Raw genomic sequence first — 20,256 nt, forward strand, 5'->3', positions numbered from 1 at the left:
CATTATTGAAAGTGTTTTTCGTACAAAATAATCAGTAAATGGAAAACTAACAGAGGGTACTAAGGAGCCGATTACTTCTGCACAACCTGTAAGTATCCATAGTCAATCAAATCAGTTATTCTTACAATTAAACAACAGCCACATGAAAGCACCAGCTATGTCTACCATACAAAGTAAAGATGGCAGTAACAAAGGCCAATGACAAAAGAGTACTTGAGTCTCATCAGCGTAGTGCCATCAATCGCTGACAAACCGAATGACAATATGAAATGCCGCAGCTGTAAAACCAAAGTTACCACAAAAAAAAAGGGTATTGTGCAATTTCTGTTGCCACTGGCTACATGCTTCCTGCACAAAAATAGATGAATCAGCGCACAAGCTTTTTATTGATCTCAACCAGCCTTTCTCATAAAACAGCTACTGAATTTAAGCAAACAAGTTGTAAACCTCGAACAACATCTTAATACCATGATCGAAACATTCTCTTCCAAAATGCGAATGCTGGAAACTAAGCTCGAGCTACTCAATGACCAGCGCTGAATCGCAAGTGCACCCTTGCCTGCTAACAAACTCTGAGACCTAATTGCATCAACGGTACACCAGTTGATTGAGGTCGAAAACAGGAGACTCAATGCTGTTATTTTGAACTTTCCAACGTAAATATGTAGGCACTGCATAGGAAATGTGCAAGATCCCTTGGGGTCAAATCTATGCCCCACAGAACCTTGGCCATCCACTTCATTAACATTCATGGCTCCAATTCCAACCTTAATAGTGTCCACTACTATGTGCAGTCCACCAAACCCCACCTACTCTTTTTAGCAGAAACTCAAATCTCACCTCCCCCCAGCACTATCCATCTCAACTTTCCAAACTACACACAGTTTAATTCCTTTTGACCAAAGCATGGCATCAGCCCATATATTAGCTCTGACATACCTTGCCAGAGAGCATCTAACCTAGAATAGCCCGACTTTAACCGTCTTTGGCTGAAAATATCCCTTCCCCATTCAGTCAAATTCATCTGTTGTCTCTATTGCTCACCTAATGCCACCAACCACTCTGAGCTCTTTAATTTCCTCTCCTTAAAAATCGATTTTTTCCAGTCCCACTCTCCTAAGAGCAAAATCATCATCCTAGGAGATCCATAACACCAACTGGCTTTCCTCCTCCAGTTGTACAGATCTTGCAGGCAGAGATGCTGAAACATTTGCCATCACTAACGACTTTACACAAATTGTTCACATGCCAACCAGAATACCCTAGATCTCTTCCTTACCAATGACCCTTCCAAATACAAAGTGAATGTAATGACCCCCTCCCCCTTGGTAATTCTGACCACAATCTAATGCTCATCTCCTCCCCCCATGCAACAACACTTATACGGTCACTCCCACACAATAGGTTGCCATTATAATGCCAAGTGGAACAGCCTCAGAGACTACTATGCTTCATTCTCATAGTTGGACTATTGTTACTGGTCTTCCAATCTAAACATATGCACCGAACGTATCACCAAAGTAATCCTCACTAGCAATGAAACATACATTCCCCACACTTCTCTGAACTGCCATCCCCTAACTAAACCCTGAAGGATATACAAATGAAAAATCAAGCATACCACTACTGGCTCAAATCAAGTCCATCCACCTTCAATGCTTATACTGAAGTCAGAAATAGATGCAAGAAAATTATCAATGCTTCTAAAACAGAATTTCACAGGGAAACTTGTGTCTGCCCAAATGGCAGCTGTGCCTCTTGGTCTCTTTACAAAGCAATTGGTCATAACTTTTGCCCTAACTATTCCCACCCCTATCATACACAGATGGTTCTGCTGCATCATCACACCCACAGAAAAGCTAATCTCCTGACTTCACACTTTGCCCCCAATGCACACATAACTGACAATGGCAAATGCTCCCCCTCCAATCATTCCAACTACTTAAAATTCAATGCCCCCTATATCCTTTTGCCAGAAAGAGATCAGAAACCTATTATCTAAATTAGACACAAATTTGAGATATCAAACAAAGTTTGATATCTCAAATTCCAATGCCATCAACATTTAATGCCACTTTCTTTCATAATGCAATCCATATAGATGATGAATAAGAGTGGAGATAATGTGCATCCTTATCTTACACCTCATTTTATATAAAACTACCTTCCTGTATTTCCTTCAATTCTAACTGCTGACTAACAACCCAAATATAGACTATGTATTGCTCTGTATAATGTTCCATTTACTCCATATAACTGTAGTGTTTTGAAAAGCTTTTCTCTGGGCACCTTCTCATATGAGATATACAAAATTTAAGGACAAATCCTTGTCATAAGTGAGCAAAAGAGTTAGTAGTAGTATCAGGGGCAAATGACTGGATTGGGAAGAAGGAAAATGTAAGATGGAGATTATTGAGAAGGATAAAAGATAATAGTGTGATAGGAAAGGTAGCCAGTGTGTTGTCCAGGTATGACAGTGATGAGATGAGGTAAAGAGCAAGAATTATGAATGAAGAAATATATACACGTTAGCACAAGAATAATGTTTAATTTGCTAAATATTTTGGTCTGAATATTACAGACCATCTTCAGTGGCTACATAGGAATAGTTTTAAAAAACAAAGTGAAATACGAACAATTGATCATTCATACATAGAACGCGCCGTGTGATGTCATATCGCTAAGTATTAGAAGAGTAAACATTTAAAAAAAACATAATTAAAGATATTAATTCAGAAATTCATAATGATCTTAAATAATATTATACTGATAAAAAAAAATTTTAATGTGTTATCCTGATTAAAGTTTCCCAAAGTTTTGATATAGATATACAGTCATTATGATTCAAGTTAGGACGTTGAAGTAAGGCCTCTACACTTTCTTTAAATAAACGTTCAAATTTGTAGCGACATCTGTGTAGGAGGAGAGTCTTGGACCAAAGGATGTTGTGGTTTGTTTCTAATCCATGATGAGCTAATCCAGATTTCTCAGGTTTGTTGTGTTGAATTGATGACTGATACTCTTGAATTCTTTTTTCTATGGAACGTCCAGTTTGTCCAAAGTAAGAAAGATTACAATTACAAGGAACTTGATACACACCAGGTAGAGACAAGGTTGATCATTTATCTTTAGATGAAGGAAACTGGGTGGATAATTTGTTAATAGGTGTATAAGTGGCTGTTGGATCATATTTCTTTAGAATTCTCGAAATTGGTTCTGAAATCCCGGAAATGTAAGGAATAGGAACTCGACGTATTGAATCTTGGTTGTTCTGTGTTGGTTTGTAAGAATCGAAAAGATGTTGTGTACTCTTTTTGGAGAAGTCATTTAGTTCATGTGATGTTTGATTGTTGAAAGTTCCTTCTGTAATAAATGAGAAGATGACAGTTAATTTTCGCTCGTCGAATTAAACATTTTGTGACTCCTGTTTTTTGACAAGGGTGATGAGCAGATTCTTTGAGAATATAATGACCTGTGAAAGTTGGTTTTCAATACAATTCACTATAGGGCAAAGAGGAATATCTGTCTTATGTATTTTTGGTAGACCGTAAAACCCGGGAGGCCTTGCAAAATGAGTTTTTTGTCTTTCAGTAGTGTCTACATCTAAACTTATGACCTCATCTAGAAGGGAATTTAATTTCTGCAGTTGTCTGTTGGTTGGATCATAATTGAGTTCCTGGTATGTTGAGCGATCTCGAAGTAAAAGGGAAAGTTTTCTTCTATAGTTTGAAGAGTCCATAATTACTGTCGCAAACTATAGAAGAAAACTTTCCCTTTTACTTCGAGATCACTCAACATACCAGGAACTCAATTATGATCCAACCAACAGACAACTGCAGAAATTAAATTCCCTTCTAGATGAGGTCATAAGTTTAGATGTAGACACTATTGAAAGACAAAAAACTCATTTTGCAAGGCCTCCCGGGTTTTATGGTCTACCAAAAATACTACATAAGACAGATATTCCTCTTCACCCTATAGTGGATTGTATCGATTTTCTTACCTATCGCATAGCCAAATATCTATCTAAATTATTGAAGTCATACATTGGCAACTCACGCTCTTTTTTGAAAAATTCTTCTGATTTCTTACATAAATTAAAAAACTTCTCTTTACAACCTACAGATCTTATGGTTGCCTTTGATATAGAATCTTTATATACGAATGTACTTCTCAAAGAGACTTTGGAATTACTAGCTGACATCTTCCCACAAGATATTATAAAACTATTTGATTTTGTAAGGCACTCTGGATATTTCTTATATCAAAATAAATTTTACAACCAAGTGGAAGGAACAGTCATGGAAAGTCCACTCTCTTCTGCTCTTGCAAACTTTTATTTAGAATCTAGAAGAAGTCCTGTTCTCATCTATATTCCCTCAACCATCCTTTTGGGTTAGATATATAGACGACATCTTTGCTATATGGCCTCACGACAGTATCAATTCCTTACATCCTCGTATAAAGTTTACCATGGAAATTGAAAAAGACAACAAATTATCCTTTTTAGATGTCCTTCTCATCCGTTCACCTTCTGGTATTCTTACAACAACAGTTTATAGAAAACCAACTTTCACAGGTCGTTATATTCTCAAAGAATCTGCTCATCACCCTTGTCAAAAAACAGGAGTCACAAAATGTTTAATTCGACGAGCCAAAACTAACTTTCAACTTCTCATTTATTACAGAAGGAACTTTCGACTATCAAACATCACATGAAACTAAATGGCTTCTCCGTAAAGAGTACACAACATCTTTTCGATTCTTACAAACCAACACAGAACAACCAAGATTCAATACGTCGAGTTCCTATTCCTTACATTTCCAGGATTTCAGAACCAATTTCGAGAATTCTAAAGAAATATGATCCAACAGCCACTTATACACCTATTAACAAATTATCCACCCAGTTTCCTTCATCTAAAGATAAATGATCAACCTTGTCTCTACCTGGTGTGTATCAAGTTCCTTGTAATTGTAATCTTTCTTACTTTGGACAAACTGGACGTTCCATAGAAAAAAGAATTCAAGAGTATCAGTCATCAATTCAACACAACAAACCTGAGAGATCTGGATTAGCTCAGCATGGATTAGAAACAAACCACAACATCCTTTGGTCCAAGACTCTCCTCCTACACAGATGTCGCTACAAATTTGAATGTTTATTTAAAGAAAGTGTAGAGGCCTTACTTCAACGTCCTAACTTGAATCATAATGACTGTATATCTATATCAAAACTTTGGGAAACTTTAATCAGGATAACACATTAAAATTTTTTTTTATCAGTATAATATTATTTAAGATCATTATATGAATTTCTGAATTAATATCTTTAATTATGTTTTTTTTTTAAATGTTTACTCTTCTAATACTTAGCGATATGACATCACGTGGCGCGTTCTATGTATGAATGATCAATTGTTCGTATTCCACTTTGTTTTTTAAAACTATTCCTATGTAGCCACTGAAGATGGTCTGTAATATTCAGACCGAAATATTTGGCAAATTAAACATTATTCTTGTGCTAATGTGTATATATTTCTAATCATTTTGTCACATGTATCATTAAAAAATCAAATATGAATGATATGTTAGCAGAAATGTGTGAAGAGAAAGGAGTTCAGTTTGTTAATGTATGGAAGGAATCTGAAAGAAGAATTGAACTGCATATGAGTGATGGGCTGCACTTGAATAGTTTGGTGTGAGTCATTTGGAGAGACTGCTGCTGGAAGGAAGAGTAATAAGTGCAGAGAATGAATCTGAGTAAGTAAGAAGCAAAGCAAAAGAATGAGAGAGTAAGAATGGAGAGATGGTTAATGTGAATGCTTGTGTAGACAAAAAGGAAAGAGATGTAGAGAAAACAGTTGGATTTGAAGAAGGTTCTGAGATGAAGAATGAATAAAAGAAATGGTTCGAGGAAAGTATGGAGAAGTCGCGTCTAATAAGTGGTATCAGTGAAACTTGTTATAGATCCATGAATGAGCTGTTATGTTTATATACGATTGGTAGAGGTATCAGAAACAAGGGAAATGAAATAGTTGCATTGAATTGAGTTCATTCACCCAAAAATTGTTGGAATAAGTAAGACATGGTTTGATGACATCTGACAGGAATAGAGATGGAAGAGTATGATATATTGATGAAACTTCATGATTTTATCATGACGATAGAAAAGGAAAAAAGGGAGATAGAGTGCTATTGATGATAGAAAAAGAGTGATGTCCAAACAAGATAGAGATGCAAGGTGGGGAATAGTGAAAGCTCAAAAGACAGCCTGCCGCTATAGCATGGAATGAGGAGTTGGGTGGAAAGGAGATCAATACTGCTTGGGTGATATTCAAGAACTATCTAGTAGAAGCAATGTCTGAATATATTCCAAAGGTTAATTCCAAATGCCTTCATAATGCCTTTTTTCCCCTGCAATACAGGGGAAAAAAGGCATTATGAAGGCAACATAAGAGGAGTGGTAATAATCACTTCCATTAGGAATATAAAGAACAGGCAATAAGGGTGACTCGGTAAGTGTAACAAAAGTTCGGTACGAGCAGCAGTTAGCTAATGAAGCCAAAAAAAAAAAAAAATCCTAAAGGAGTTCTTTTGATATGTAGCTAGCAAAAAAAAAAAGAATGATTATAGTAGGATGGCACTGGGAGAAAATGGTATAAGAACAACTGCTACGAAAGAAGGAGAGTTTGAGAGGAGTGGATAATGAGGAGACTGACTGTGAGTGAGGAAGAGGAATATGGGGAATTAAACAAAAGATGTTATATCACTGCGTATTTTGAAGGAATGTGCCAGGGAGTTGACATCTACCTTGACATATTTGTTTAACATGAGTCTTACATTGGATCAAATTCCAATGGTAGTCGTGTTTTCCTTCAACTCCAAAGGAGTGGAAGGAGAACAAGACTGTATTGCTTCATAAAGGAGGTGACAGAACTCGAGCATCAAATTAAAAAATACTGGATTTGAATTGGGATATTCAGTTGTTTAGAGAGGCTGGTGAGAATCAGAATCCACAACTGGGTTGACAACAATGGTATTATCTTTGATGAATAGCATGGATTTGCCAAAGGGAGGTCATGTTTTAGTAATCTACTAACTTATTACAATAAGGTGACAGCAGTACTGGACATGGAAATTGATATGCAGTAGTATAGACTTGCAAAGGCTTTTGATAGATTACAGATAAGCTGATAGTCAAACTAAAGTGGTATTGGATTAAAGGTTAGCTGTCTGATAGATATCAACAAATTGTGTATGGGGGAACAATATCCCAGAAGAGGAAATTCACTAATGGTCTGTTTTAAGGCCATTGCTGTTTAACCTGTATGTTAATGATACTGGGGAAGATCTGAATAGGGATATTCAGTTGTTTGCAGATGATGCAAAGTTGCGACAAACTATGAAGAGTAGAGCAGATGTTGTGGCCTTACAAGAAGACTTCTGAGTGAATGACAGGGGAGTGGGAATACCAGTTCAATGTTGCGAAATGCTAAGGTTTTAAAATAGGTAAAACAAAGATGGAATATAGAATTTACTCTTGGTGGGGATATATTGTTGGAGGTGGAAGAAATAAAATACCTTGGGGTGATATTTTATAAGGATCTCAAATTTAGAGGACACACTGCCAAATCGTGAGGACAACATAACAGAATCTGAGAATGATGCAGAGGACACTGACTTATAGAAGTAAGGAAATTCTGGTTCCATTGTATAGGACTCTGATTAGACCACATACATACCACTGTACAGAGATTTGGCTACCTGGTTTCCAAAGATGTTGGAAAGGGTCCAGAGGCAAGTGAGTAAAATAGTTTATGATCTCTGGCATGTTGAATATGAAGGAAGGTTGAGATGATGCAATTTGCAGAATCTAGTGAATAGGAGGAAGAGGGGTGATATGATAGTGACATATAAGTTGATAAGGAGGTTGTTATAGGATTAATGTTAAAGAGGTTTTTCATAAAATGGTAAGAGATTGGGGGAGAACAAGAGGTCAACCCTGCAGGCTCTCCCCATCACCATAGTAACAAAAACTGGACTATCAAGACCTTAATACATCATGCTATACTTTATGCTCTACAGATGACTTACTACATAAAGAACTGCATTACATTCCATCAATCTTCTTGTCAAATGGTTCTTTACTGATTTCAGCAAAGCATTCACTAACAAAGCTTTCAAACAATTACAATTGCTTCCTCTTCTGCTTAAGAAAACTACTCATGTTCCACTTTCCTATGTGAAAGAAATATGTGACCATTTTGCAAAAATTTTAATCTCTCAACATTTATGTGGCATTTTGTCTGCTAGAAAAATTTCTACATTTCTCACTTCACCAAAAGAAGCTTCCTCCACTTAGTTTTCCAGGTGTCTGCAATATCCCTTGCTCTTGTGGCTTGTCTTATGGACAATCTGGAAGATCCACCTTTGTCTGTTGTGAAAAATATGTCTTACATCAAACATTGTGAACCCAGATAATCTGGCCTTGCCGAAGATGTCATTTCAACTAAGCATAGAGCCCTCTGGAATAACACTAAAATCCTAGAGAAGAGCAGATTTTTTTAGGGAATATTATCAGAGGGAAACTTGTGAAATTACTTCATTGTCAAAACTTAAATAAATTGGAGGATCCATGTTTATATCCTTAATGGGAGAGAACACTTCTTCAATCTTCTAACCTTTACCAATTTGTTTATTTAATTTTGTTTAATATATAATCAGGAATTTGTTAACCATTATTTTAGTTTACTGTAGCTATGGTGGTATTTTTTAGAATCTTTCTGTTATTCATTTATTTGTAATCAAGTTGAGCTATATCCATTACTAATATCTTCACATATTCAACTAGTAACCTGTTTGCCATTTTTAACATTTCCTATTACAGAAAATGTATCTACATAAATGTATATATGTAAGAAATAATTGTAAATTTTTCTGCATATAATGTAGACTAGGGTTTACAATGTGGTAGGACTTGTAGTTCCCAAGGCCAACAAAATTTTTCACAAATTATTTGAGTACTTAGCAATAAGCAGCTACAATAAACTGCCTAATGAAATAAAATCTGTAACATAAAGTTACACTTTTAGAAAAAGATTGAGAGACTACCTCATGGGACTAAATAATGTTGACTTTCATTTTAAATGCATATTATAGAAAATTATTCTAAATGTTATATATTATGTCTCAATTATTTTCTGTATGTATTTATGTGCCCTCATAAATAGTTATTCAATTTTTTAGTAACAGAATTTTTTATCACCTACATTGTATTTTTATAGTACCCAGTATGGCTAAGACTCTTGGTTACACACATTGTTCAGTTTTTTAAAATCTATTTTCACTTTCTGTTCCTTATTTCTAAGTATTTTCTTTTACTATCAATCACTATATTTCCACTTTAAAATAATTGTAGGATATATATTTTTTTAATAACATATGTAACATTACTTTTTACTAATCTATTATTATCACTTGTATTGTTCTAAATACTTGTGTATCTGTTACTTGTGTAAATTTCATTTATACTACTTATTCAGTGTGTTAAGGTTTTGAAATTTAGTAGGCAACAATGAGATGCAAAGTATACATTTGGTGGAGAAAGTTTGAAGGAGATAGAAGAGATGAAAGATCTAGGTTTGGTGGTGAACAAGGACCTGAAATTCAGGGGACACATTGCACAAGTTGTGAAGTCATCACATCAGATAATAGTAATGATGCAGAGGACCTTGACATGCAGAAATAAAGAGATTTTGATCACAGTATATAATGCCTTGATCAGGCCTCATGAATTACTGTGCATAGATTTGGTCACATGGTTTTCATGGTGACAAGGTTATTAAATGAAATAACTGGTGATAGAACAATGGTAAGATATAATCAGTATGAATACAGTCATGAGTGTGTTTCAGAACCAGGTAAAATGCTATTAGAAATCTAAAATGCAACCATGGTGCAGAACCACTAATCACTTTATGAACTCTACTGCCTTACTGACACATATCATTAAAAAAAAAAAAAAAAAAAAAGTGGGGAAGGGGGTGAAGAATCTTGAGCAAGTACATTTTTTGCATGGCTATTAGGATTTTGCATGATTAATCAAGCCCTGATATTAGAGATGCTTATCCAACAATGCAATTTTCATTATGTGAGAATTTTACTTCCTTTTTTTGATGACAGGTAAAACCACTGCATGATAAGTAATGCTAGGCTCTAGATATGTTACAAAGGGTAAGCATAACTTTCAGTCTTGACTGTAGTGATAACTGTAGCAAATAGAATTGTATTTAATATTTTGCATAAACTTTACAGAAGAAGAAGAAAGAAAAGACTTCAAATCAGATTAAAAGTATATAATTTAAATTCCCTCTTTATAAAAAATAGCAACTATAACTTCTGATTACAATAAGTACATTAATTGAACCTTTCTCCTTAACTGTGTTACTACTTATCTCATAGCCAGTGCTGTGAGACAAGTAGAACTAAAATCAAAGTAGACCTGTGGACAATGCATTGCAAACTTTTTCGATCTTTCAGAAGGAAGACAAAAGGCCCTTGAAGCCTTGATACAAAAAGCTCATTACTCAACTGTGCTCAAAACTTGCAGAAGCTACATTATTCCTAAATAACTTTTTTTTTTTTTAAATCATACTATAATGGCAAACCCAGCCAGTGGTGTTGCGTGCCCATTTAGATTGGGTGTGCTGCCATGTGGCTTATGCAACCGGCACTACAAAATTCACATCAATTTGACCATATGATTGCATTTTTATTGATGTATGAAACTTTAAGAGTACATAGCACATCAACGCCCATCTTAATTGGACAAGTGCAAATAATTGGAGGATAGCTTTCAATACTTAAATTTATCAATTAATATAATTTTAAATATGAAAAGCACAAAGGTCAAATGAACAATAGCTTTGTTTCATGTGCACCGTTTATGTGAGATGCACAAAGGGTTTATGCTTCGTGGTGAGATTAGATTATCATGGGCAAATACTAGGGTGAGACACGACTGTATTTTTAAATACAGCCACATAATATGCACAGAAAACGTTATCACTTGGGAAATTATTATTTTTCTGGATTGAACCAAAAGAAGGCTGAAATAACTCATTTTACTTACTTATTAAACACAGGTGCCAACTTCTTGGAACTAATTGAAAAAAGGAAACAAATTGAAACAACAAATTGGCAAAACCCAAATTACCTGAACCTGAATAAAACTATTAAGAAATCTTGTCAAAAAGATAAAAATTGCTATATCCAAAACATCTGTAAAGAAATAGAAAGACACTCCAACTCTAATGAAACAACAGATTTATTCAAGAAGGTTAAGGATATAACCAAAAAATTCAAACCAAAACTTAATATAATTGCAGAGGAAAATGACAAGATCTTAAATGACACTAATGACATAGCCAGAAGATGGAAAGAGTATTGCACCGAGCTTTACAAGGACTCAGCTATTCAACAAGAAGACAAAAAAGCTGTGGAAAACATGGAAATGGAACCGGAGATTCTCAAAAGTGAAGTAAAACAAGCAATCAAAAAATTCAGGAAAAACAAAGCTCCAGGTCCTGATTCAATACCAGCTGAAATGCTGAAAAACCTTGGATAGAATGCAGTCAACTGGATACATGATTTACGCAACAAAATCTGGAAAGATGGCCGAATGACTGGACCAGTTCCACCATTATCCCAATCTACAAAAAAAAAAGCAATCACAGCAACTGTGAAAATTACTACGCCATTGTCCTTATCACACATACCAGCAAGATTTTACGAATATTACAAAGGAGATATTACAAAGCTTTATAGACCATCAGATCTCAGAAGAACAAGCAGGATTCAGAAAAGGTCGAGAGATTAGAGATCATATATCTAACATCAGACAAATAATCGACAAAGCAAAGAAATTCAACTTAAGTCTTTATCTAGGCTTTATAGATTACTCCAAGGCCATTGATTGCATGAGGTGGGATATCTTATGGTATATCATGCAAGAATCAGGAATACCAAACCATCTAATAACCCTCATAAAGAACTTATATCAAGGAAACCAAGCAACAGCAAGAATTGAAAACACTCATTGTCCCTCTGCATTCCAATTTGAAAAAGGAACAAGACAAGGATGCATAACCTTTACAGCAAAACTATAATGAAAAAATCTCTAGAAAAGTGGAATGGAGGCATTAAATTAGGTGGACGAACAATCACTAACCTACGATATGCAGATGATACAGTGATAACAGCAACAAGCGAACAGGAATTAAAATCCATCCTAAATCAATTAGAATGGGAAAACTTAAGCCACAGTTTAGGAATAAATCAAGATAAAACCAAAATAATTATTTTAAACAATGTAGAAGGAATTGAAATTGTCTACCATTTCAACTACCTTGGAGTGATAATAACAAAAAATGATGGATATAAAAAAGAGATAAGAAGAAGAAGAAGAATAGCACTAGCTAAGAAAGCGATAACTAATTTAACTAAGATCTGGAAAGACAGGCACATCTCCAAAAAGATGAAAATTAAGCTTGTAGAAACCTTAGTTTTTTCAATCTTTCTCTATGCTTCTGAGTCTTGGACAATGACAAAAGATGACAGAAGAAGAATTGAGGCATTCGAGCTCTGGTGCTGGAGAAGATTGTTAGGAGTGTCTTAAACAGAAAAGCAAACAAACAAAAGTATCCAAGAAGAACTGAATATCCACAGAAAACTGATAAATGTAATTGAAAAGAGAATAGTGCTATATTTTGGACACATATGTAGAAGGGAAGGCAATTGCCTGGTAAAAGTAATCATCCAGGGTAAACTGTGTGGGAAAAAAAAAAGAGGAAAATCCCCAAACATGTGGATTGACCAAATATCAAGAACCACTAGACTTAAATTAGAACAAGCAATAAGAGAAGCACAGGAGAGAAAAAAATGGCGAAGCATAATCAGGAAGGTCATGAGTCCTCAGACATGAGGAGATCCGAGAGAGAGAGAGATACACAGGTTCCAACTTCATTCAACTATAATCATACAATCTATGAAAGCTCTGGCAGAAAATAGGACATTCTCAACACTGTTTCCCATTGTAAATATGAGACAATATGTGAGCAAAATAGTTATAAATTATTTATAAAAATTATAAATATATATTAAAAACTTGTCCATATAAAAACAGATGAAGTTCAGTAAACACAAAAGCAACTCATGACAAATGACAATATTCAATTGAATTGCTTTACACAACAACCATCACAACCACTAACAGTTTCTGGGTACTATTATCTTGGCGCACACCCTACCTCGTCTTCTGGGCCGTTTGAAACCACTGGAATGTTAAAAATTTGATACGCTGTGCCATCTGCAAGTCTGTTTAAAGGGCTCAAAGGTGTCTGTATTTGTGACCACACACCAGGGCTATTCACGCGAACGTGATGCAATGTTTACACGTCGAAAATGTCCTCTTCATTAAGCATTAGTACATATATCATGTTTAATTTTAGGAACCAAACAAAGCTAGAAAACAATTAGGGGAGTCTTTAACAGGAATAAATGCAAAAATATATTGATGATATTGCTATTTCTTCAGGGTGTGCACCACACACCCTGAATATTCATCCCTGAACCCAGCAGTCACCAACGTTTTTGCTACGTGAAAAATTTAACGTGTAACCAACGGCCACTGATACAGAGTTCATTTCTCAGTGGGAGCACAAGATATAATTTGATTGGGCTTTGCCAGCTCAATCAAATCTTGTACACCTATGAACTAAACCACATAAGTACATTTGTACAATATATATCATGATCACCAGTAATCATATGAGATAAATTAAATTTTCCAAGAAATTATATTCTTATGCAAACAAAGTTTTTATGTGAAATATCTTCGTGACTAGGCTACTTGAATATAGAAGCTAATGACTTCACATTAATCCTTAGTATCCCATAATGCAAAGTACATCCCTCTTTTGGATGTGTATAATGCTATGCATTATGGAAAGGGCCACAGCCCAGACCAGTTTTGATCTTTATTGAAGTCTCATCAGTGGAAGCCAGACCCAGAAGAGATACCTAGGTTGAATAAATCTGAAAGGAGTGTGCTTTGCATTATGGGATAGTAAGGCAATTGATGTGAAGTCATTGGCCTCTACATATTATAGGCCTAATGTAGATGCCTAATTTAGATGACTCATCTCTGCATGCTCTCTTATGTCTGCTCCACTGAAGTCCAAATCTATACACATAATACCAATGTAAAAACGATTTTACTTTATACAAAAAAATTCACCATTGACATGTTAGATTAGTATTCTTCTCCTAAATATTAAAATTATATGACTTCCACAGAGTCCTTCAATTTTCTATTCATCATTTACTTTGATGGCAATAACAACTGTCTAAAAGTTAAGATATAAATACAGTAATCCCTCAATTATACAATCACAGCTGGGAAGCAACTTGCTGGTCAGATAATTGAAAGGGTGGTTAATTAACCCTGCTGAGGTCGCAGTCATAAAAATTGCAGCTTAGGTCGCGTGTATCTGAGAGATACATTCATTACTAGTATGTGCTAAAATGCGATAAAACTTTAAAAAAAAAATTTAAAAAAAACCACTGCAAATATAATACATGATGGTTTATTTATTTTCAGTTACAATCTAGAAATTATTGAACAAAGAAACAAAAAAACTAAACAGATACTATACTGACACTGGAGTTCGCAGAATCTCTCGAATACAATTTACTATCAAATATCACTTTCACATTCAACTCTATCATTCTCATCATCGGACTCGGGTAACATTCGCTGAATCTCTTCAACATCTGATGGATTATCCAATCGATATATTTTTCCAGCCATTTTCCATGGTAAATAGAATAAAATAAAATAAAAAACTAAACCAATACTATACTGACATCGGAGTTCGCGGTATCTCTCAAATACAATTTACTATCAAATATCACACACCTTTACATAGCACGTGTTAAACCAAAACTGACCGCATAAACAATATGGAATATCACTCGTAATGTGTGCATGCACAGCTAGTCATGACCTCCAAGCTATACACTGGATATGTGCAAGAATATTTATATTAAACAAATTGTTTGTATCTGTCAGATCAGCAGCGACCTCCGCAGGGTTAAAGGTACAGTTACACAGTGTGCATCAGAAGTCATTTGACACACGCTAAACCAGTGTTTCTCAAAGTGTGGTTTTCTCAAAAGGTCTTCAGGGGGTAAGTGGCAATTTTCGGCTATGCATCATTAATGCATGGAATCATTATATTTCTCAACAAATAGTGCAATTAGAGACAACTGGGATAAAAATAGCACTAACTAATGAATGACATCTCCCCTCCAACAGAAACTGTTGTATAAACTCAAGCAAAACCATATGTTGCCGGTGCAACATATGGTTTTACTTGACACTACCTGGTCGTAAACATGTTAAAACTAAGAAATATATAGTGAATGTGTTTCAGATATTATGCAATTCGGTTGAAGAGAATTGGCATTTCAACTCAACAGTCGAAATGCTAATTTGTCTTTGGTTCAGGCGATCTTTTGTTAATACCGCACCAATCATATGCACTTCTTCATAGCTGCCTTACGTATCTCAAGACTTGTAAATTACTGGCAATTTTTGCTTGAAATAATGGGAAAGATGAAGCTATTTGGGTAGATGACTTTGATGATGTACACAAGGAAACTGTTCTCGATGCCTAAAGTAGCGATAGCGAGTAGGAGCCTCTTGGTAAGTCACACCATTTGCAGTTTGGTTGTTTTTTTTCTGAAAACTTTAGTTTCCGAAAATCCTCACATATATCTCACACCACAATTTTTTAGCTTTAATTTTGGGAAAAAAGTGCTGTGAGTTATATTCGAGTAGATAAATTTACGGTATTTTTTTTTAGTTTTCAAATTCTTAAGTATGGATCATTCATTGGCTAAGGATTGGATTTATAAAATGCACGAAAGAGAGCAATATAGCAAATACAAGTAGCTGTAAGCAACAAGAAAATGTTCATATTGCATCTTGATCAAATGAAATTGATAAGGGTGTGTCGTCTGACATCTCTAGAGAACCAACTAGGAAGAAGATGAAAAATCTTTGTAAGTATGATTATGAATTACTTGAAATGTGGATTTTCATGGACGGGATATGAAGGGGTAAGTCATCTACTATTCCAAATTTTGTTCTATTAAAAATAAATCATATTTTTTGTTTACATGAATATATAAATTCAAATAAAATAGACATTTACAATGAAATATACTTTATTTATTTATTATTTAATAAGGAGGCACTTGGTAATAATGAAAATATATGAAGGGGTACACGGATATCTGAAGTTTGAGAAACACTGTACCGACCAATTCAAGAATTGGTTAAATGAAGGTTTCTTCATTTCAAAACTAAATAACAGATTACTGTACTCTTAAGCAGAAAAACTGTCATAAATCACAACAATTTATTCCCACAAAATTCATATAAAAATCTACTATAACAACTGCAGGATCTGAAGTAATTATTAAAATTAATGTTTAATATATTTTACTTACCTAATTTAGGTAATGGATAAGAAATGTTAAAGAAGTGATGATAAAAATAAAGGACTTCAGTTGCAGTATTCAAAGCAAATTCTGCTTCACTATACTGTTCCCTTGGAACTAACACTCTTACCTGAAAATCAATGACAAACAACAGAAAACTATGAACTTCACTTTTACAAGGTATCTGGCTAATCAATTTTAATATAATAGAAATGATAAAGTAGGTTTAGTATTATTATGAAATCCACTTTACATTCCAATACAGAAGATTAAATTTTAGCATTTTCAAAGAACATATTAATTAATTTTTTTTAATATAAAGCTAGATTAGCAAAGCTTACTGTATTATGAAGAAAATAATATACTGTCAAACCCAAATTAACAGTTTCACTGTCAGGCATTTATCCTAAAGAAAACCCATTCCCATGATATAAAAATGCCTTTATCTCTAGTGACATATACTTAGCAAACAACAGCATGAACATACTAAGTATGAATAATGTATGTTGTCAACGACCATCAGTTTTAACATTAGTAAATATAATGCAGCAAACATACAACTTTTACTTGTAAGTTTGGGCAACAAAGTGTAAAAAGCTGAAAATTATTAAAACATGAATTTATGACTAAGAATTAACAAATCAGAAAACACTCACACCTTGAAATCTGGCTATCGATGAGGATAATTACTTTCAACTGCTTTAAGATAAGATTTAAGTCATTTTAAGATAATTGGAGAGAGCTTAGTAGGTCACATGGATGGGGAATTTGAAATTAATGTGGAATGGCATAAAGATAAAATGTAAAAGTTAAATTTAAAAATCTGATCCAAGAGAATAATTAAATAAAAATATGCAGTCTTCGACTTACAATGGGGTTTCATTCTAACAATCACATCATAAGTCAGAAAAATCACCAGAAAAACTATAAAGATGTAACAGGCCTGAATGCTAAAATGTGTAGGTCTGATTTATTACATTTTAAAACTAATTTTAATCTTTCTTTATAGTAAAATAACATAATGTATAAATTCTAAGATAAAATTAGTATATACAGTACAGTAATACCGTGCATAGTGCCTGAAAAGTTCTGTGCCATGCAAAACTCTGCACTGCATAAAACATTATTATAATATGTTATAGTGTAATGTTCCGAACAGACAATTGCAGTATTGATGAAAAAATAATAATAATTATCCATCATTTGTTTACTGCAAGTTCACCAGAAATACTAATTAATGTGCACAGAAAAATTAAGAAGGATTAAAATAAAACAAACAAACAAACAAACAAAAAAATGAGTAAAGATTTTTATTGAAAGTTGTTTCAGTTGGTTATAAATTAAAGATGCCAATAAAGGAAATGTGAAAGCAAACAAAGTTTGCACATGAAGTATCTTCATGCCCAGGCTTCTTATATATGGAAGTTAATCATTTCACATTAATTGCCTTAATGTCACATAATGCAAACCACACATCTTTTCAGGTGTGTATAATCTTATCAGGCGTCCATAATGCCTAGCATTATGGACACAACCTAGACCAGTTTCAACGTTTATTGAAGTCTCATCAGAAAGGGCCAGATCCAGAAAGATACCAAGATTGAAGCATGCAGAAGTAATATATTTCCTGTAGTGAAAAGGTGCGACACCTTATTATTAAAATATACTCTGGATTATTGATTGGTAATAACTGAACATGTTTTTATTTGGAAAAACCATATTTAAACAATGTGGTTTGCACTGGTTTATCTTTCATTTTCTCTGCATGAATATCTTTGTTAATATTGAATAGCATTTTGCAATGCTTGCAAAACTTCAATTCTTCATTCAATGTTAGATCAGCATCTTTAAGAAAATCAGAGGCACTATTTTTCCGATAAAAGTCAAAAGCTCATTTAATGGGAATTCTTTTGTAGGCACTTCAGTGACAATTTCATCACATTTATATTCCTCTTCTTCATATAAACATAGTTGATACATCTCCACGAGAGCTTCATCATCCAGGTCATTTGAAACCAAAGAATCCAAAGTTTCAAATCCAAGATCTTTCCCAATCTGCACAATTCTTCAGAAAAAACAATTATTATTTGTAATTTAAAACTAGTGAAATTTTCCCACAATGCACTAAAACATATTGCCACACAACTCTCGTGTTGCTAGCAGTTGTTTTTCAACATTTCTGATATTAAAATGCTTCCAAAAATCTTTGAAAGTTGTGCCCCATCTCTCATTGTTGCTTTTATGGCTTGAGTAAAAATTAGTCTCAAATAATACACCTTAAAAGTACCAATGACACCTTGATCTGTTGGTTGCAATGATGTGTTGGGCAGCAGAAAAAAGATTTTTAACATTTTCATGTGTCAGAAATAGCAGTAGGATGACATGGTGCATTGTCTATTAATAAGAACATTTTAAAATCCATATATCTTAGCAATAATGCAGAACAAAAATGAGTTGTAATATTCTTCAAGCATTTGCCACTCATGCCTTCTTATTTGATCACCATATTAAAAAAAAAAAAGAGCACTTTTAGCATAGTCCTTAAAGAGTCTGGGGATTTTCCATCCAGTAAAGAGCAAAGGTCATAATTTAAAGTCACTAGACATTTCCATCTAATAAAAGTGTCAAATAGTCTTTAAATTTTATATCCTGGTTGCAACTTTTCCTTTTTCTGCTAAATAAGTGTGTGAAGGTATCTTCTAAAATAAACCTGTTTCGTTTACATTAAAAATTTGTTCATCCTTGTAGCTTCCTTTTTCGGTCAATGCTTTTGACTCACTGGGAAATTTTGTAGTTGCATCATTATCAGCACTAGCACTTTCACCTACAATTTAAATGTTATGGAGCTCCCATACATTTTTAAAGTTATAAAACCAGTCAACTTGCTCAAAAAAAAAAGTTCTCCATCTTCTCCATATTCTTTTCTGTTTCCTGCTGCTTTAAAGAGACTTATAGCTTTAGCCTGAATTAGCATCTGACTTAATGGATTTTTTTTCTGATTAGTCTTCAATCCATATCATTGAAAGACATTCCATATTATCCATTGCAGAATTCTATGTTTAATGATCACTTTTATCATATATGATGCTGTAGATATTCCAAGTATTTTTATTTGATCTTTCTTCTTAATTAGTGTTTGTCCTGATGACTCAATCATTCTTTTCTCATGTGTTGTTTTAGCATACCATGCTTCTTCTTCATAGTATTTCATAATTTCAAGTTTTTGTTCTAGTGTTAACCATTTACATTTATTACAATCCCAAGCTTTGTTGCATTTCTTCTTGTAACTCATATTTGCATATACAGTGGTACCTTGGATTGCGAGTAACTTGGTCTGCAAGTGTTTCGCAAGACGAGCAAAAATTTTTAATAAATTTTAACTTGATAAACGAGTAAGGTCTTGCAATACGAGTATTACCTATAAGCTTTGTCTGCCGAGCGTCATATGATCACAAGCCGCTCAGGATTGTGGGTAATCATCTCGCATGTTCGGTCTCAGTCGGCATACCTCATTCATATAGTCAACATTCGTGCTAGTGTTGTGACCACGTGTGTGTGCGTAAAGCATTTTTTTATTTTGCGTCCAAATGTAGTGACTGTTCTTTATTACCTGTACTACGACAATGGCCCCAATGAAGAAAAGGGTTGAAAAGGAAGGTGGTAAGAAGAAGGAGATGATTATGATGG

The 20,256-nt window shown here is 34.2% G+C and overlaps 1 protein-coding gene across 2 annotated transcripts in view; it reads right to left on the minus strand.

Moving 5' to 3' along the window:
- LOC150098929 (glutamyl aminopeptidase-like) overlaps window positions 1-20,256 on the minus strand; it is a 354,155-nt gene that overhangs the window by 278,665 nt on the left and 55,234 nt on the right. For both annotated transcript variants that reach the window (XM_090405705.1, XM_090405704.1), the window contains exon 4: window positions 16,579-16,699. In XM_090405705.1, coding sequence (XP_090261831.1) covers window positions 16,579-16,699 — 121 coding nt within the window. The remainder of the gene's footprint in view (window positions 1-16,578; window positions 16,700-20,256) is intronic.

The sequence above is a fragment of the Typopeltis vanoorti genome, chromosome 15 (assembly GCF_054136105.1).
Source record: "Typopeltis vanoorti isolate ZY-2024b chromosome 15, IOZ_Tvanoo_1.0, whole genome shotgun sequence".
In the NCBI taxonomy this organism is placed as follows: domain Eukaryota; kingdom Metazoa; phylum Arthropoda; class Arachnida; order Uropygi; family Thelyphonidae; genus Typopeltis; species Typopeltis vanoorti.